The sequence below is a fragment of the Podarcis bocagei genome (genome assembly GCF_964188305.1).
Source record: "Podarcis bocagei genome assembly, chromosome: 4".
Lineage (NCBI taxonomy): Eukaryota > Metazoa > Chordata > Lepidosauria > Squamata > Lacertidae > Podarcis > Podarcis bocagei.
In genome coordinates, this window is record NC_138128.1 from 27,171,545 (window position 1) to 27,192,029 (window position 20,485).

The following is a 20,485-nucleotide window of genomic DNA, read 5'->3' on the forward strand; positions in this document are numbered from 1 at the left end:
TGTCTCAGCCTCTATGGTTCTCTCGAACTTCTTTCAGTATCTGTAGGCCCTGCAAGGTGGCGCTCTTTGCACTGGAAGAGCTGATAAATGAGCTTCTCATTAGAATAACATTTTCTAGGAAGTGAAGTTTAAAAAACAACAACACACAAAACAGGCTCTACCATTTCTTAACTGTTTCTTTCCGACTGAAAAGATCTATAAGACATCGCAGCACATCTCCGCGACCCAGATCCTACTTCCTAAGTGTCCAGAGAGACCTATGTAGATTTAAGTAAAACATTCCAGCAAAACACCAAAACACAAGCTTCTCCTTCCCCCATGACTCTGTTTACAAAAATCCTGCACAAAATAATAAATATATACCAGGTCAATATATACTGTGAGTAGCTAGCAGACATGCGTATTAAGAACTGAGATAACTTGGGGATCCAAACCAGCTTCACTATCCCCAAATCCTCATCGCCGTTGATGCTGCGGCTGACTCGCTGAACTTCTAAATATCTATATTTTAAAAGAAGCTGTTAAAATGCCATCTTGGCCTACAAGAGAGGTCAGCAGGTGCAATTCACTCTGTGACATAATATCCCAAACACAGAGAGCTCGTGATCTGTGTTGTCTGTTGATATGTTGTCTGCTTAATGGGGCGATCAAGCAACCTACACCAAGGAACAAAGCCTAGCGGTTCCTACAAGCGTCGCTAAGTTAACGGAAGCACCACAGCTTGCAAATCTATCAAACTAAACTGCAAGAAAGACAATCTGATTTAGAGAAAAAGGCGTTCTGCCACAGTCATTAAGCACAAGTAATTTAGATTTTTTTTTAATATATATTGTCTTCTCATTTACAAATTTACTGTATCACCGCCAGCCAATGGAACGAATTTCTTAAGTAAATGGGGGGAAATAAAAGAGATAATCAAACTACATAAACTCCCTCCCACCCTCTCTGGGTTTGTTTTATTTTGCTGCTGTTGTAAGGAACAACTCTGGCAAAATTATAGTAAAAAATATATACCAACTGCAAACACAGAACGGAGCATCTAAACAGAGGAATATAATATAATATAATGGCGTGGCTTTGGGGGGGGGAGAGGTGAGGATCGCAGAAGGCCTTGCAAGAATAAAAAAAAAGACTGCTTGTGATTTCAAATGACTCAGATTAAATAATACCTAAAAGCTTCTCAAATTTAAACATATGAATTATTTTCGCAATTACTGATTGTAGCAAAGAGCAAATCCATTTTATGATATTGTGGCAACACCTCATCCTTCCCCCCCCCCCCCGACAAGATTTGCATGGTCGTATGCAATCTATTGCTACTCTGCTGTAGTTGTTGCTATTGTTATTATTAGGAGTCAGCAATGGTCATTTAAATTATATTGCAGCCCAAAACTTTTGTTTCATAAGGTTTTATATAAATACTAATTACACCCTACCCTAAATGCCAGCAGGGGCACATCAATTTATCACATTAATATCAAATTTGCTGGTCTAGTGATGACATAATGGTAGTACAGTAGGATAAGGAGTGGAAGTCATGGGGCAGGATTCTTGGTCCAGTCTGTAGTTTACTGTCCTGAAAACTAGCTAAGTTGCAGCAGAGCAGCAGGCTTAGTCAATAAGGATTCCTACCACGGATTATGGGATTTCAGAATCTTTAATAAGGTACGAAATGTTACCAAACAGTTCTGTAAACTAAATTGTACATACCAATTCTTCTAGCCATAAATATTGAATATCTGTAACATGTATAACCGGACCTTTACATGCGGATAAATATGGAAATTAGGAAGTATATACAGTATGTGGTTGTATTTGCCAAAAGCAATGGACAGGTTATAGTTTATAGCTTTTTTTTTTTTAATACCACTTTACATAAACAAATGTAACAGTTTGACACGCAGATCCAGGCTTGCACTATACGAATTTCTTGACAGGACGTGTAACAACATTTTACTGCACTACTTAGACTGGACTTTGGGACGAAATGTTTGCACTTTATACAAAAGAAAAAGCACATTAATACCAATAATATTCTGTTAGGTCGACGTTTAGACTGTAATAATACAAAGTAATTCACATTTTGGTACACATTTACTGGAACATCCTTGCCATTCAGTACAAATAGATGATTTGCTACCTCCTCCCTCCTTCCCCCCCCACTTTTCAACCTCCTCCCCTATCCCCCTCCCCTATTCCCCTCCCCCCACATATATATGCAAAGACCACAATTCCACGTATCCCCTTATTCAACTTGTGGTATAACTATTTACAAAATCAAACAGTACATTGTAAGCTAGTATTTCTGTATTTACAGAAAACAAGGCGCTGCCCAAAGAGACATGCAGTTGAAGAACTCCAGTCAGTGGTTCCATTAAAAAGCCCTGCACATCGGCAAGATGGCCCAATAACCCTGCTCTTCTCACGCACTCTAGAAAAAAACCATTTGCTTTCCAAGCCTTTGCCCCAAACACGACAAAACCAAAACAAAAAAACAGAAATTGAAGAAGAGAGGGAGATAGATAGAAAGAGAGAGAGAGAGAGAAAGAGAGAGAGAGAGAGAATTCTTGATTTGATTCGGTCCTGGGTCTATGGGCAGCATTTTAAAAAAAATCAAAACACACAAAAAGATCGATTTTCAAAGTGTTCATTAATTTTTGGAGTCTTTTAAATAGGTTGGATTTGCATTTGTTTGTTCGTTTGTTTAAACGTACCATTCGTTAAAATTTGACGTGAGCGTGCTGTGGCTGGACGTGTGGTGGACTGCTGAAGATGAAGGGGATAAGGAGCTTGTGGTCTGGTTTTCTGTGGATGGAGAAACGATTGTTGGGGGGGTTGAAGATTCATAGCCTGAACTGGCAGCGGGAGAAGGCTGAGACCCCTGGGAGGACGATTCGTGGACCTAGAAAACAGAAATGAATAACAAAGGGAAATGCTTGAAGTGTGTGTGGATTCACACATAGATATACGTGTATCGCTGGGTGCACACACACACACACACATACCCCTGGCTAGATAAATATATAAATATTGTTATACCCATGCAAACAATATGCACGTATGCATCTGGCCCATTTACTTGCCCAACATGCTAAATCACGGAGCTGAGCTCACAGATTGAACTCTAAATGCCACGGTGGGGGGAGGGTGGCGGCGCGGGGGAAGCGTGAAGTTTGAAATACTGCTTCGCTAATCAGGATGTTGGCTGATCTCATAGAAACGCCGAGCTCTTAACTTAACTATACACCGAGATCGCCTGTTCTCAGCTAATTTCAGGGAACTGCCATGCAAGATAAATACGGCCCTGGGATACACAAAAGAAGAACGATATCCTAGCGGAGGCTTGAACAAGAAACCCAGAGTTTCTATGCCTGCCTGTGTCCCTTCAGACTCCCCATCGAGTCTTTTTCTTTAAATTCTCCCCCTGAAGCAATGCACAACCCCAGGCTAGCCCAAACCGGGATCCATTGTGAGACAATTTACAGCGTAAAGAACTGGAATCCCGGGTCTCCAGAAACGAAGACTTTCCACGCCTTTAAGCAAACGTAATCACTTCTCCTTTAATAAACCTTTCCAGAGTGACAGAACAATACGGGCTAGTTTCCCAGTTTCCTGTCCGGAACGTCGCGTCACTACTGTATAAACTACTGTTTATAAGGAATAAATGTTTATTTCCCTCCCCCCTCCCCCCTCCTCCAGTAAATAGCGGTGTGCAAAGTCGATGGTGGAAGGAGAGAGGCGAAGGCCACCCGGCCCAAGCAGATCCCAATGAAAAGAGCTTAGGGGGGGGGAGGAAACTGCGTCTAGCATTTACCTTCATGTGTTTTCGGAGGGAGCTCGGGTGCGTGTAGGACTTATCGCACATTTTGCAGAGATAAGGTTTGTCTGAAGTGTGGACGTGCATATGCTTTTTGCGATCGCTGCTGTTGGCGAAGCGCCTGTCACAGCCCTCGAATTCACACTTAAAGGGTTTTTCACCTATTACAAAAACAAACAAAGTCGACCTAATTGGAAATCTGGCACCTAGATTTTTATAGTATGGAGCAACACCTACAACCAATTCTAACCCCCACTTTACTGAACAAGAGTAAATTAAATCAAAGCCTGTTTTCTTTTCCCATTTTTCTTATCTTTCTTTTAAACAGCGAACTGTGGCATCTCACCAGAAAATGAACGCCTGGCAAAGGAATACATTTGCGCACAGTTTTGGAAGGAGGGGAAGGTTTGTTGCCACTTTTATGGCTAAATTTGGCGTTTGTTTACCTTCCCTTCCTTTCCTTATTTATTACGTAGTGTACACATAACCTTCCACGGCTGCACTGTAGTATTAGTTATTAAACTTGCAGTGCATTGCACACTTCTGATTAAACTGTTCAAATCACAATAGCGCCAGCTTTAGATATATTTTTTTTTAAAAAATAGATAAACACACGACAGGTTGTGGAATTTCTTTTTCCAAAAGGAGAGGGAGAAGGAAAAGACAACACAAGAAATATTAGAACAGGGAGCTGGTGATTTGCGAGTGATTTCAGCGCTCCCAGCCCCCACGTTTCCTTGTAATAATACATAAACTCGTACAGCTCAGATTACTTACAATAGCCCCACATAATTAAATATTTACAGAGGGTGAGAAATAGATAGCAAGGAAAGCTGAGGTTAGGTAGCCATATATTTAGCAGGATTTCTCACTGTAAGACAGTCAGTGCCCTCGACTACCAATTAATTAAAACCAATAAATTTTAACAATTCAGATCGCTGCCATCTTTTCCCCTCCACCCCACACCCTAATCTCCCCCTTTTTCCCTGAAACATTTAGAGCCCTACCTTATATTTGATTTTTCCCACTTAAAAAAAAAATAAAGAAAAAGAAACGCAATGTTTGGTTTATAGTGCCAATTAATTCACCAGCTGAACTGAATCCGGCTCTTGGTGTGGATTTGTTTAAGAAAGGAGCCCCCCACCCCTATATTTATTCCCTAATCCCCCTCCCTCCCCCTCCCCCCTTTGATTTGTTTTGAGCTGCCTCCTCCTTGGAAAGCGCGAGAGTTCGCTTCAACAGGCAACGGGCGGCTCGGCCCGGTCGGTTGGTTTGGGAACGTACCTGTGTGCGTCCTTTTGTGGATCTTGAGATTTTCCGAGCGAGCGAAGACTTTCCCGCATCCCGGGAAAGGGCACGGGAAAGGTTTCTCCCCCGTGTGGACTCGGATGTGGTTGACCAGTTTGTATTTGGCCTTGAAAGGCTTCCCTTCCCTGGGACACTCTTCCCAGAAGCAAATGTGGTTGGACTGCTCGGGCCCGCCGACGTGCTCCACGGTGACGTGAGTCACCAGCTCGTGCATGGTGCTGAAAGTTTTGTTGCAGGACTTTTTGGGGTTGGCCAACTGCTCGGGCTCGATCCACTTGCAGATGAGCTCCTGCTTGATGGGCTGGCGCATGTAGCGGAAGAAGGCCCCCGGCCCGTGGTGGGCTGCCATGTTCATATTCATGTGGCCGTAGCCGTGCAGCTGCGGCGAAGCGTAATGTTCGGAGCGCGGGCTCGTCACCTGGCCGTACTGCTCCGGCCGGCCGTACATGTCTCCGGAGAAGCCCAGGCGCATCTGCCCGTTGACCACGTTGGGCGACGCGTGGCCGGTGGCTTGCTCGTGGAGGCCCGGGAAGAGGAGGTGGCCCGCCGCCTCGCCGTGCCCGTGCGGTCCGCCGAAGCTGCCGGCCGCCGAGGCGAAGAGGCTGTGCTGGGCGCTGGCCGCCGCCGCCGCCTCGCCGAAGCCCCGGTTGCGGAAGAGAAAGTCCCGCGTGGAGTTGAAGGCGGCCGCGCTGGAGTACGAGCCGACGTGGCCCGGGTGGTGGTGGTGATGCCCCAGCGCCGCTGCGGCCGCGTAGCCAGGGGCCTGCGAAGTGAAGGCGGTCTGGCCGGCCGAGGCCAGCTCGTGGCTGCTGGGGTTGAGCTTGAAGGCGCCCATCCCGGCGTCGGCGAAAGGGTTGATGCCCAGTCCCACCTCGCGCTCCGTCACGTCGCCCGTGGCGTGGTGGCGAGAAGAGCCGAAGGTCGTCACTCCGATGGCGGGGTACTGCGGTCCGGCATCCAGCAACATCTTCTCCCGGCTCTCAGGCAGCTGCGCCAGCAACCGCCGAGGAAAAGTGATGCAAAAATGAAATAAGATTTAAGAAAATATAAATTAAGGAGGAAAGGGGGGGTGGGAGACGTGGAAGAAGTGGGGGTAAGCAGCAACAGCAGCAGCAGCAGCCAACAAACTGCCGGATCAGCCGACGAGGAAGAGAGCCGCCGTCGCCGCCGCCGCCAATCCAAGCAGCCTCTCTCTCTCTTTCTCTTGCAAAAGTCCGCGCGACGTTCACCACTAAAGCGACCACATCAGGAACTCCCCCTTCGGCACCCGCGCACCCAAAACACACACACGCACACACACAAAACGAGAGGGTGGGTGAGGGCTTAGGGGTGGGCAGAGCCCGCGGAAGAAATCTAGAAGCTGCAAAAATTGGAGAATAAGAATAAAAAAGACATCGGCGCGCGCACAGAAAAACCGATCGCCCCCTCTCTTGCCTCTCGGACTGCACTTTTTCAGGGGGGTTCAATGGGAAGGAGGGAAAGGATTCAGAAGACTCCGCTCGCGAATAACAATGGTGAAGAGAGAGGAGGAAACAGGCTCAGACGGGGGGAGGGGGGATCAAAACAAAAATTAAACTTCCTTCAGTTCTGGTTTTTTTTTAATTTAAAAAAAGAGGCTAGAGGAATGTAGCGGACTAGCGAGCAATTTTCTCTTCTCTTCCAGTTCTTGCACTCTTTTCCCCCTTCCGTCTCTTTTCCCCCTCCTTGGGCTTTTTTCCCCCCTTCACTTTCCTTTTTTCCCCCTGCTTTGTTAAAAAAAAAAAAACGGCGCAAATCATGCACAATATTGTCTTTTGCGGTTTATCTTCCTGGGGAGAAACTTTCACCTCCTCAGCCGGGCGGTGAACGCGAGACTGATAGCGGCAATCATTCCTGCAGATAAATGAATTGAAAAGACGACACCGTCCCCCCCCCTTGATGAATGGGAGAAGGAGGAGGAGCTACGTAAAGACCGACGTCGCTGATCATTGGTGCCTGGCGGTTCCCACTTTCGCTTGCAACTCCCTCCTTCCTCTCCAACTAAGGGTGCGCAAAACCTTTCTTCTCTCCTGATTGGCCAGCTCAGCTCATCAATCCCAGGTATTGTGAAGCGCATTGACATCGCTTTTGACAAACAGGCTTGTACAGGAGTAGCAACTTTTTATATACATAAACATATATAATATATAGATATATATTTCGGCTCGGCAATATTCCAAAGCTCTCTTTTCTATAGCTGTTTTATGGAGATGTAGAAAGATGTAGATGTTATTCCTGTGCCTATCTTTTCCTTCTTTCTTGTGATGGTGATGCTTGGTTCCTGGAGATCGAGATCTTTGAACAACACAACTTTTTAAGGAGTTGCCCAGGGAAGTCCATTTGTGACTTGCTCCTTTTCCATTTGGGCTTCCTCCTTGTTTTCTTTCAGATGCTCTCCAAAACGCATGTGTTGGTTACATTAGATTTTGCTTTAAAACAGCAGGCGTGATTTCTGTGGGGAAACGGCTGTAACGTTCCATCACTTTGTTTTTTCTGAATTATTTTTTAGCACCCATCAAAAGGCAGGTGGGTGAGAGCGCTTAACTTTCTGCCTCTGTGTGTGTGTGTGTGTGTGTGTAGTGTAGTGTTGTTATTGTATCTCCTTGCACTTTGTTTCTTGTTTTTCTTTCTTTCTTTTTTACGCGACCTCTTTCATTCAGGTAAAAAAAAAAAAAGACTGTATCCCCCCCCCCAAAAGTTGCTTTTGTCTCTTCTGTGCTGCATGGAGCTTTTGGATCCTGGGGTTTTATAATGTATTTGAAATCCTCACTAGATAGGAGCAATATAAATTTTCTGACGCTCAAACCTTTTCTAGTTCACAAATCAGTCACCCTTGTCACATTTATTGAAATTCCTCAACTTGCCACACCAGGACGGTGGAAAAAGCAGGCGGCGCCTTTGTTGCTGACCAAGCTTGTGATCGCCAGAGAAAATTTACTTACCTTCAGATGAGTGAGCAGAAAAAGAAATAACACTCCCTTTGATTTAGTTAGGAAAATGCAGACATTTGGATTCAGTGCAAACATACAACACTTGCTTGTTTTCTAGATGCAACCCCTCGATTAACCTGCCTTTACCCAACTCAAGTCTATTGAAAAACTACGGATAGTTCTTCTTTGTTCCTGTTACAAAGACCCATTGACTATATATTAAAATGATTGTCGAGATGTAGAAGTATGGTTACTTAAAAAGAGACAATCTTTGTGACTCAATCAATTAAGCAAAGCAACTTGGGTATGTTATTCCCTGTGATGCCCGTGTAGTTTTGAGAAAGAGTGCGTTTTGCTGAGAACAGTGTTTTTAGTTGTTGTTTTTTTAAAAAAAACACATAATAATATTTTAACCTGGACCATCCCCAACCCCAATACAGAAAATGTAAGCCTGTGTGTTAGACGGAGAGGGAGAGGGATGTTAATAAATGTTAACTAGAAATCAAAGCCCTTCGGGTTTTGAACCTTTGTCCAGCCTTTATGTGACTTCGCTATGACTTTTCCCCAACCTGATTTATCCTGTTTTCTGTTAAAGGAGTTAGGAATCAATTCCCTTGGCAGATAAAAGTGCACGAAAAATATTTCCTATTTCAGAGCTGTATATTTCAGTGAAATGTGGGGGGGGGGCCACACTGTTTGATTTAGGTAAAACAAAAACCACCTTTTTACTGCCATTCGGCAGTGTAATACTATATATCAGATTTCTGAGTACGTTCAATGCATAAAGGAGGATATTCGGGGCAGTTCTATTAGCACGGCTTCATAGTTTCTGACCGATAGCGGAGGTAATGCTGCTTGCATGAAAGAAGGCTTGCACACACAAACGCACGCACGCATACACACAATGTTTGTGTGTGTGTGTGTGTGTGTGTACACAGACGCATACAAACACATACACACATACATACATACAAGCACACATCTAAGGTCCTAAAGCAACAGGTCTGAAGCATCTTCCCTTGATAAGGAATATAAAGAGTTTTCATGTGTTAGACTTGGTATATGTAATGAGATCTCGCTCTTTCGCCCTTTCGCTCTAGTATGCCTAATTACAGAGCGACGGGCAAGAATCTCAGGAAAGTTTGGTCCCAGAGAGAATAATCTACACATACTTGAAGTTAGCAAAAGGGAATAGATTCGCCTCTCCAAAATGCAGAGCAACACTTAACCCCATCTCAAGAGTCAACAACCGTGGAAGGGTACAGTCCAAAGTTTGTTTGTTTGTTTGCTGTTGGGAACATGTTCAGATATAAAGTCCATTTGTGTGTGTGTGTGTGTGTGTGTGTGTGTGTGTCTGCGCGCGCTCTGTGTGCAAGTGTTGTGGGCTGCAGAAGTTATCAAGTGGGATTTGCGGCATGCTCTCTGCAGGAAACGAAAGCTGCTCCAGTTCAAAGCCACATGCACCAACGTGACATATAAAGCCATTAAAATATCATCCTGAAGGTTCATTTCTGCCTCTCCATACAATCCCCAGCTGCTCCCAGAAAGCAAGAAATGAAGAAATGAAGGATGACCGCCTCGATGAAGTCGCCCAAGAGGTGTTTTGGTTTTTTTTGATCCAACCGCTGCCCACCCTACCCCCTCTATCCCACCCACCCCCCAGCCTCTCCTCTCGTCTCCCTCTGTCTTTCGACTTTCTTCACTTTTTTTGGTCAGTTCTGACATGCTAGGCAGAAATGAGGGGATCTCCGCTTCAACAGGTGGAGTGGGGTAAGTGACTGAAGTGGTGATCAAGGGGTGGGAGACGCGGGGCGGGCTAGGAAATGCGGCTTCCCTTCTGCCAGTGTCAGGCCAAGCGCTGGAGCAACCTTTCACCTTCAGGAGGCTTGTTATGTGCATGAATGAACCTTAGGAGCCCCCCCCTCTTCGCACATACTCTGCGGATGTGGTTTGGCACCTTTTCAGGCACGTGGGCAGAGACTTTCCTCCACGGGAGACTGCTGGGAGGTAAAGCTGCACCTGGCCCCACCGCCAAAGGCGGGCAGGGCTTTCCCTTCCCCGACCCGAAGGTCCACGCCGCCAAGTGGATCGGGGCGTTTGTGATCAAAGTGCTTCCCATGGTGCCGCTGGGACAAGCGCCCTATAGCTGAATGCCCACTACAGGAGGGCAGACGGAGAAAAGAGAGGGCAGCGAAAGAGATGCGATTGCCTCGGAAGAGAGGGAACAGGAGGCGGAGAACATCAGAGTGTGTATCCTAAGCAGACAATGCCCTAGGGTGCCGAGCGTTAGAGAAGTGCGGTTATCTCGGTCCACCTCTGCTCCAGCCTCCCAACCGTGGAAGATGAGTCGCTGCTTTGGGCTCGAGGTGCAGGGGGGAACCGAGAGGCGGGGACTGGTCAGCCCAGGTCTTGCTCCCCCTTGAGAACTCGGCACCAGTTTCTCTGTTTCAGGCACTCTCTCCTGCGTAGTTAGGAAGGAGTTAACCATGTCTGTGGCTAAAGGTCTAGTAGCCAAGACTTCGTAAGCTTTTCACAATGGACCTTCCATTCCCATCTCGATCAGGAGCTCTCCGTAATCGAGTGACACTCCCACCCCCCTTACACACAAACACCCCACTCCACCATCATTTAACTCCTTGTTTCTTTTTTTATTCGTGCAAAAATGTCTACCAATCTGCATGGTGTTGTTTGGTTTTGGTTTTTTTTAAAAAAAACAACCACCACCAAACCCTTTCGCTGATTTATTTTGCTGCATTTTTATTTTATTCTTTAAAGAGAATATCTGTAAAATCTGGATCAGAAGGAGGAGGGCGACAGAGCTTTAGGCTATCCAAGTCTTAAAGGGAATCGAGAGGGATTTCCACGAAAGTCACATCTCCCCCGCCATTCTCTCTCTCTCTCTCTCTCTCTCTCTCTCTCTCTCTCTCTCTCTCTCTCTCTCTCTCACACACACACACACACACACACACACACACACACACACACACACTATCCTGGTCTGGCTATTTCTCGCAGTGGCGAGACCGGTGAAGCCCGTTGCATTTCCTTGGCTACTGTTGATCATGTAGTTAATCAGTTTGGATAAGTGTTGAAGGCTTGAGTTCTTGAAGTGGCCGGCTTTGGAAACACCCCTGGAGCTTGACCTCTGACCTGCGACCGGGAACATGTGCCGGGCCCACCGTATCCGGGACAATGACTCGAGTGTGTAGCCGCGCGCCCGCGCGCCCGCGCGCCCCCGCCTCTGTGCACATTGGTTCGCCCTTCCGTTTCGAACGACTAGCTCAACCTGATTTCCTAACCTTCGTCCAAGAATAGAGTTGCTCTAATGTTCTCCGCAAACAATTTGTCTAGCTCTTGAAAGGCAGGATCTGTCCAAGTGTCTTCTGAGTTACTCTATAAAACATTTAGGATTACCTTGAGCCTTGTATGCTCAGTCTCAGAGCGTTGAAAAATATATGTTATGCTTTTAAAACAATATGCGTAGGGGAGGTGGATTCATTGCAGCTTCCCTTGCCTCAACTAGGCCGTTTGAGGATGGAAATAGTTCATAAGAAGAACCCTCAAATTCCGCATGGTATTCCAAAGAGTCAGCTGGATCTGTAAAAGATTTGCTGGAAGTTTATTAGAATGGCTGGCTGCATCGAGAGTCGGGTTACCGGACATGGTTTGAGTGCTGCCAAATTGTTTTTAGTATGGAAATAGAGGCTGTTGACTAGCCGACCTGCAGTAGAAGTCCAGCCTTTCTGGATGTAAATACTACACACGCGCGCGTACAAACACCTACGCACACATACACAGGCTTGTTCCATTTCATCTCAGAAGTGCATCTCACACAATAAAATAATCTCATGCACTTCTGGAATGGAATATATAAGAAAGAGTTCGGGCTGTAAACAGACGCTGTTTACGGTGCCCCCTATTTTGAAATTTCGGGTGAGGTGCGTATCAAACTTTAAAGTAGGAGGGGGGAAAGTATTAATAATTGAAGTTAAGGTATATAATGCCAGGGTTTTTTCCACATTCATGGACCTTGCACCTATTTCCTCTCCTTTTTTCGAGCCAAAAAGAAACAGGAAATCCTATCTTTTCCCTTCTTCAGGTCAGAGCACTACTTCGGTGTTAATAATAACCCCAAATTTGATATGATGTGCGGAGACGTTGCACTCCATCTTGATAGTATTTGAGGAAATCTGGCCTCTCCCCCCCCCACACATCTGTTTATTTTTGAAAATTAAAACGTATTTCAGAATAAAAATAATTAATAGCATCATAATAATTTATAATGATTCAAAAGTGTCAAGTTTGGGCATCCCATATAAAGCCCCTCCTTGATTCAATAACTTCACTGAGCATTTTAAGAGTATTTATTTATTTATTTATTTATTTATTTATTTATTTATTTATCTCCCTCCCATTGGAAATCTTTCTAATGTAGTTTTTTATAAAAAAAACAACAGTTATACAAAACCTATACAAAATCCCTCTTTGAGCTCAAATATTTGCATTATTTGGTTCTTATGAAATAATATAAAGTATATGTTCCTCTCCTCCCTATCTCCCTTTCAGGAATATATATCCAGAAAGAGCTCCTGCAACAATATTTAGACTTGGTCATTTACTTCCTCTGCAATTGGCACAAGGGTTATCGTCACTCTTTCCTATTATTCCTACTTTACTGTTCACATTAACCACTAGCACTAAGTCATGGGCTGAATCTATTGCTTTCTGAAGTCTGCTCTTAAGTCTTAGTATCTGCACTGAGAGCTCCTCTCTTGGCACCGTCAGGCCATTGGTTCTCCTTTGAAAAGTAAGAGTTGGACGGTGCAAAAGTGGCAGCTTTAAAGCATCCCATCTTTGGTTGGAAGAGTCTTGCAAACAAACACGACGATATTAGCGCTGAAAAGTTTAATGTTAGTTCTGAAAAGTCCATAAACAATGCAGCGTCGTCGGTGGTAACACTTCTCAGTGCTCAGCCAGGAGATATGTGTCAGATCAAAGCAGAATTCTGGAAATCTCCTGTCCTATCTCTTCCTCTAAATCAGCCCTAGGGTTGTTCTGTAATATATGCACGAAGTTTTGAAATGTTTTATTGTAAATATATTCCACCTCTTCCATCTCTCCCCCTCCCCCCCTTCTTTACTTCTGCCATATTTTGGCGACACAAAGACTTGAGTTCCAAAACAATTTGAGGTTTTTATTCGGGATGGGGGTATTAAAAAAAAAAAGATTTCACGCCATTCTTCAATTATTTATCACTTGCATATAAACTAGACACTTTAAAAAATATTGCCACTTTTCTCTCCTGAACAGGAACCAAGTTAGAAAATAAGGCACAAGGTTACCCTTGTAATGAGGAAAAGAAAACGACTTTACAGAAACCTTCTGGGACAGTCAAGTAAGTTAAAATATGACTTTCTTTAAAACAACCAAAAAAAAACCAAAGACAATATATGATTCCTCCCCTATAGTGTTTAACTTGCTTGCATGAACGCAAATCAGCCACACAAGGTCCCACCAGCAAGCGCTTAATCCTGCTCTCTGCCTATTCATTTGGAGGTTCTAGAATTAATATTTGACAACTCTCTCATTGAAACAACAACCCCTGACCCTCTGTGATTGCATTGTCACATTATTCTATGACATATTCATCTTGCATTAATTTACGGGCGATTTGATTGGAATGAGGTTTGACATGTATTGGATCCTATTAAAGAAGAAAGCTTTGATCTTGGCGATGGGGTTTACATGATATGTATCATCGTTACCCGGTATACCAGCTTTCCACAATGTGCTGGCTACCCAACTTCCACCATGCGAGGAGTTAAGTAGGGCATTGATTGACATCTTATCTGACAGGAATACCTTAATCTGGGGCACTAGATTAAGTATTCCATTTGAAATAAACATTTGATTGGGTTGATCTTCAGTAATTCACGTTCTGAACTGGTGGGAGGAAGAGGATTTGGAGCCATCCCATCTTCACAACTGGTCATTACCTTCTACATATTACCTGCTTTGTCATCTTTTCCTGAAGCTTAGCCCAGTTAGACATTAGTTTTCAGCAATAAAAGGCAGGTCATATTAAAGGGGGGGGGGAGAGATACAGAATTTCTCCTTTATTTTACATCAGTATTTTCCGTCATATTTTCTGAGCCAATACCTTCCTGAATAAAAGGGAGGGTTCACGTTTAATTCTCATCATTATCTTGCGGCGATTCTTCACCAATCCTTCCACGTGGCTCTTCTTGATTTTGGTGAATTCCGTCCCTTCTCTTAAGTCTCCCGGCTGCCTAAATGCTGAATAGGTGATCAGGAAACACGGGCTTCCCCCTGTATTATTCTCTTACAGCCCATCAACAACTCAGTTAATCCCCCAGATAACTTGGGTTTTAAATGGATTGTTTCCCTCGAAATCATGTGCACGACACAAGTCTTGCACCCGTATATTTCAGCTTAAGGAAGCCTCTTATCGGGCTGGTTCCTTTTCCTATGAATTCCTACGCTGCTATTCGAATTAAGGCGACAATGTCCGTAGTGCACCCTGAAGATTTGCGTTTACAGGCGATTTTTGAAGTGGAAAGGGGTAGAGTTGCATAGAAATCCCTTATTCACAAGACTTTCCTTCTTCATAAGCAGTGAAGACCTTCTTCGGAAAGGTCACCACTTCCCTACACTGATTCAATGACCCTTCAGCGAGACAGACATAGAAAACGCGAAAAAAGTTTCTGCGAGTCTCAATCGCCCAGAGAATCTGGCTGTTTTAACTAAAAGCTAAAGGTCAGATTCTGCTAGCAGATACAGCCTTATAAACTCTGTTAAAGAGATGGGGTAAAGAAAATACTGGCAGCGTATAAGACCAGATGATTGCTCTAAAGTTCAGGAAGTTTATTTATTTATTTATTTGTTGTTGTTGTTTTTTAAAAAAGCTTACACTCTTCCATTCTGTATTTACTTATTTATTGGGGAAATCAGCCAGGTGTCGTGTTTATGCAGAAATGTAATCTATTCCTTGCGGAAGATAGGATAATATAAACTACAAATGTGATTATATCTAGGTTTAGAGTGCAAAAAAGCACCTCAGACTCTTAGGCTGTTGATCCTTGGAACTGATCGAGAAGGTATTTGGGGGGGGGGGAGTGTAAATCTCCTTCCCACAACAGATTTCTGCTGAATCTCCAACCTACAGAAATAATACTGTGGTTTCTCTTATGCAGAAATCTTAACCACATCTTTTCCAGTTCGTCCCTGAGGTCACTGGAAGCAACAGAACACGCCATTGGGCGGCAATCCTGCCGACACTTAAGCAGACATAATTGTCGCTGGTGTCAGTGGGAGACAGAGGGCAGAATGGCTGCTTTGCTGCCTACTTTCTGGTATGCATTTATTTCCTAGGCTATGATAAGCAAAACCTGAAACGGAAGAAGTCTATTGTCATTTGTTCAGCTTTTCAATGATTATTAGTAGGTGCTGTCAATGTGGTTGTGTGTGCGTAATAGGAGGGTTTTTCTTCAACAAACCTCATCTCTCTCCTACTAACTGTCTGGCAGGGCAAGTCTGTGATCCCCCCCCCAAACCACTGGGCCACGGTGTTCAAGTTGTTAGGATCCTCAAACCAGTTCACAAGACAGTTAAGCCGCAGCAATCTCATTGAAACCCGCTTACATAGTCCCAATAGGTGGACTTAACTGGGCTCTGTGAGTAAAGGGCATCTTGCCAATACTTTACAATTGGGCCACATTGTCCAGGACAGTCAGTAGGGGGAGAAACTGCGATCCGCAAAACATTTTGTGGACAAACGTGCAAGGACTTCTAATTGTCTCTTCCACGCCGTATGCGGCTGCGGTCCTCCGGTGGGAAGCTAATAGCAGCAGCAGCAGTAGTAGTAGCAGCAGCAGCAGTAGTAGTCCAATGGAGCTAGTAACCAAACAGTCTTATTGCCTTTGGGGAGTCTAGATTCTGCTTTTGGCTAGTGGCCATGCTAACGCAACTGGGCTGGGCGTTATTCTTGCAAAGTGCAGCTCTCCTTGTCATCAAGTTCCTCAGCTCCAGTATTTATATTAGAAGTGGAATGCGTCCATGAGGGCCATGACAGTTTAAAAATATAAGGCGGGGAGTCCCTGCCATCCCGATTTGTTTATTTGTGGAAGGGTGAGCTATTCTGCTCTTCTGGTCGTTTTATCTACTCAATATACAGAACATGTTTTGCAGGCAAAATGAACTACTAAATGAACCGTGCGCGCGCGCGCGCGCGCGCACACACACGCACACACACACACACTGAGGGAACCACAAAGAAAAGCGCACATTAGACAGGTAAGAGCTGCAGCGCAGATGCAAGTCTCCTGGATAACTCTGCAACTTTGTTCAAGCCCTCCTCGTTCTGTTTCCTCCGCCTTCTGGTCATGTGTACAGCTCCATCTGCATCACCACCCTCCCTCACTTGTCTGCTCTGTCTCCTTTATGCGCGCGCGCGCACACACACACACACACGCACAGAGATATGTCTCCCAAGGTACACAACAAATGCTAGGAGTGAGAGCACTAACTTCACCTAATATAATGAGAGAGACACCATGGGCCATTTCTTTTCCATTGGACTCATGCAAGCAGAGGGGGGAACAAGGGGGGGAAACCCCTGTGAGGAACCTCAGGGTTTTAAGTAAGAGCGGATAAAGCCATTAGCGTTTGACAAGAAGCCATGCCAATATTTTAGAATGGCCTAAGCCAACCGATAGTAACATATATATATATTGATAAACTGTTCCAGATGTTTTCTCCCTTGACTGAGGACTGTCAGGACTGAAGGATGTCAAGAGTGTAGAGGTGAAGTGGTTGTAAGGAGGGATGAGGAAAACAGCTTTATTTGGAAGTCACACTCTCAGTACCTTTGTAAGTAACAGCCTTCCAGAGTCCTGCTTCCGATAACGTTTCTTTCTTTCTGTGATCTTCTTCGGAGATGGTCAGGGATGAGGAAGGAAAAGACGAAATGTTTTTGGCTTAGGGCGAAGAAACTGGCAAGGGAAGGTCGTCTTGAACTACTGGGGGGTTTAAGTTGTCTACATAAACATGTTACGTAAGGAGAGCTAGTTAATTACAGCGTGTGTAACTTTTCAGGTCCTCGGGGCATCAATGTGTGCGCGCGCGTTACATTCATACAATAATAAATACCGATTTAGCTGCCTTTTATTTTATCCTCAGTATTGTGATCTGTACAAAAATGGTCAAAAACAAGAATATAACTCCCGCTATGGTATAAAGTGTAATGAGATGCTTCTTAGATAATTATTTATGCATGTCGTACATCTTGAACTCGATATTCCACGATTTAGCAATTCAAAAATATTTTATAGGAGGCAGGCTCCTATTTTTCTGCTTTACGTAAATTTGATTGGCAATTGCCTGAGTCGGGAATTGTTGTTCCCAAGCATACAAAAACAACATTTAGCTAGCAACTTTAGAATATCCCAAGAAATTGTTTTGATGTTTGCTAAGGTCTGTCTCCGGGGTGATTTTTCTAAAATGCAGTGACTGGCAACTGTTTCAACATTATAGCTAAACGTTGCTTTTAAAAAATAAAAACAAAAAGTTCAAATATTTTTTGGGGGGTGAGGGGATAGTGGTGGAAAAGCTGTAAGTGTTCAGTGCGGCTTCAGATAGTTTATTTACTGTATGACAGGATGTAAATTTTGCGATGATGAGAGAAAGAAATATTTACTCTTGAAACTGAAGTTCTGTATCCCGAGAAATGATGTTATTCTCCTTTAATATGTGACTTCCTTTGAGGGGGGACACACACTTTTAATTCACCACCTAGTCTTGCATCTGAAATGAGTTAAAGCCCATCCTATGCATGTTTCCTCGGAACTTCCACAGAATTCAGTTGGGATTACTCTCAAGTGAGTGTTGTGATTGCATCTTTAATAACACTGACCTCACTAATACTCAGGGCATTACCACAAGTAACTTAAGAGCGGCTTTCGGTTTCAGGACATCACTTGTGCAGCTATTAACACGGGACAGAAAGCGAGAAAGAATATTATTTTTAAAAGTACGTGTCGATTTTGCATTTTACTTTTGCCCAAATGGTTCAGTTTTTAAAAATAAAATAAAAATAAAGGGCTCTTTTCGCAGGATGTCATTTAAAAGTAAAAAATGCTGCTTGTTCAGTGGGGGAAAACATTCTCAAAATTGCCGTGTTTCTTACTGGATTTTAAGTAACATTGAAAGCTGCCCTTCTGCAGAAAGTGGGTATACTTAAAGTAACTTTTACGTTTAGGAGTTTAGGTCCAGAGTTCAAGGCCGAATTTTGATATTATCCCGCTAAATGGAGGAGAACAGAATTACCTGAATTCAGTAATATCGGGTTCCAGCATTTATTGGAAGGGCTTTCAATGACTTTTTTTTTGGTGGGGGTAAAAATAATAAACTCTATACTTTTATTTTCATCACGGATACAGTACACTTGCAATCGGTTTATTTTCCTTTTGACAGTGAGCAAATGTGAGCATCATAACGTCCGATAGATTTATCTATTAATCTACAGGTTGCTTTTTAAATTGACTTGATCTTTTAATTGCTCCTTATAAATGAATGTGGGCGATTGCGTTTGACAGGGAGAGGCAAAGGGATTCAACACGATGTTTCACACGCATCCAGGGCTGCTTCAGATGGTCAGAGACTTATTAGTTGCATAAGCCTCCTGAAATGATTTGCAATATTTGGATTGGGTTATACGCGCCAGTTAATTGCAGGTATTAGGTATGACTTTTTGTATTACTTTTAAAGGGAGGGGGACATAAATATCGTGTAATCGTGGGAAATGAAAGATGTGGCAGAGCTTTAGCCTTTGTTGTTGTTTTAAAGGTCTGGTTCTCTGGGCCGCCAACAAGTGTCAGAAATCTAAATACCTAGCTGCCCAGCTCCGCTTCCCAGGACGACTTCTGTATGCAAAGCCTGTCTCTTCCACATTGTGCCCATTTCTGTTGGGGACGGGAGTCCCGGAGATTTGTCTGTGCTATAAATAATCAGCAGTCTAAATTGATGGCGCGGTTGGGCTGGAGGTTAGGAAGCGAGGGTGGAGGTAGTGTGTGTGTAGGATTGGATCCCTCGAAAGCATCTTGCCTGGCCCGGGGTTTGGGGTCCACCACCAACGCTGTATTGCTTTAAAGAAAATAATCTAGACTTTTGCTCCTGGCGCAAAACAGGCCTGGTAAACCTGCGCGCTTCTCTACTTCCTACAATGGTGGGTCGTAGGCAAAGGAATTTATGAGGCGGTCTCAGAAAGCCCCGCGCGTCTCCTGTCTTTCGGATTCATTCATAATCTGGGCGATTGTGAGGGCAGGGAAAGGGGACGGAGGAGAGCTTGCAACGTCTCGGCAGACCTTCTCCGGGCAGTCTCTCTCCTCCCTACCTCCTTCCCTGCTGATTTCTGCGGCGGCTTGGCCTAGCCGTATTTCGCCCCCCCCCCTCCCCTGTCCCTCGAGAGCGGAAGTTTTGTGAAAGTCCCTGTGTGATGTGTGCTACCTTCCTCCCCTCCCGCCCCTTCTCCATCTTTGTTGTTGCTCTTGCAGGAAGGAAACTGGAAGGGAGTTGAGAATTGCACTTTGGTTAGTCCACAATGAGCTGCTCGGTGGCCAATCAGGCAGTCCGCCCCGAAGCAGACACCGATCTGAGCTCTCCATTAAATCGTCTGCTCATTACGAGGCTAAGTGAGAAAAAGAGACAGGGCTGGGTGTGGAAGGAGAACGTGTGTGTGTGTGTGTGTGTGTGTGTAAGTAAATGGTTGGAGGCTAGCAAGAGAACAGAAAGCAGAAGGGGCTTGAGCCACGATCCAAGCCGTGCAGGAGTCAGGAGATCACTCAGGATACCTCCAAGCGCCTGGCTCTTCTAAGCAGATGATCGGGGACAACGAAAGCGTCTTTGGAAGGGGTGGGGAGAAAGCAACAGCCACCCGCCGGCCAGCCTCGCCTCCCCGGCGCTCCCAGGAGCTGCTGCCGCCGCTTGCTCAAGGCCTTGTTCCTCCTTTGGCAACCACTGCTCATTAGCGCGTAAACGACTCGGAGGACCCCTCATTTCGTCTGGGGAAGACGGTTCCAGCGGCCCTTAATCAGTTAAACGCAGATAAAAACAAAATGCGGGGAGTAAATGCAAACATCGGACAAGCTCGGCGCACTGGTTAGGGCTAGAGAGGGAGGGGGCAAAGGGGGAAGAGGAGGAGGAGAAAGGAAAGGAGCTTTTGGTGGGGGGGGGGAATTATCCACAAACGCAGCGCAGGCGCACTGCTTCCCGAGTCCTCTTCCTCCCTCCCTGCCCCTTTACCCCTTCCTAAATCTTTTCAGACTTCAGCGGGGACCTGTCAGCGCTGACTTCGGTCAGGCAGCTTCGGCCAATCAGCGACCGCCCTGATTGTTTA

General features: G+C 44.8%; 1 protein-coding gene and 1 long non-coding RNA gene across 2 annotated transcripts; one reads left to right on the forward strand and one right to left on the reverse strand.

The window, feature by feature from the left end:
* Nucleotides 1-1,638: 1,638 nt before the first annotated feature.
* Nucleotides 1,639-7,153, reverse strand: LOC308585006 (zinc finger protein ZIC 1). The gene is made up of 3 exons (XM_081190457.1): nt 5,102-7,153; nt 3,815-3,978; nt 1,639-2,902 (listed from the first exon to the last, which is right to left on the reverse strand). Exons 1-3 carry the CDS (start codon nt 6,090-6,092, stop codon nt 2,705-2,707), a joined length of 1,353 nt encoding a protein of 450 aa, XP_081046583.1. The 5' UTR covers nt 6,093-7,153; the 3' UTR covers nt 1,639-2,704.
* Nucleotides 7,154-7,223: 70 nt separating this feature from the next.
* Nucleotides 7,224-16,317, forward strand: LOC308585225. The gene is made up of 4 exons (XR_014007170.1): nt 7,224-7,669; nt 9,608-9,671; nt 13,384-13,468; nt 16,282-16,317. It is a non-coding gene; the product is annotated as an uncharacterized lncRNA (long non-coding RNA).
* The last annotated feature ends 4,168 nt before the right edge of the window (nt 16,318-20,485 follow it).

Excerpts from the sequence above, each read along its gene's own strand:
- LOC308585006 (XM_081190457.1), bottom strand. The coding sequence starts at position 6,092 with ATGTTGCTGGATGCCGGACCGCAGTACCCCGCCATCGGAGTGACGACC. Across the intron at positions 3,979-5,101 it reads CCACAAAAGGACGCACACAG|GTGAAAAACCCTTTAAGTGT; the intron begins GTACGTTCCCAA and ends TTTTTGTAATAG. Across the intron at positions 2,903-3,814 it reads CCCTCCGAAAACACATGAAG|GTCCACGAATCGTCCTCCCA; the intron begins GTAAATGCTAGA and ends TCTGTTTTCTAG.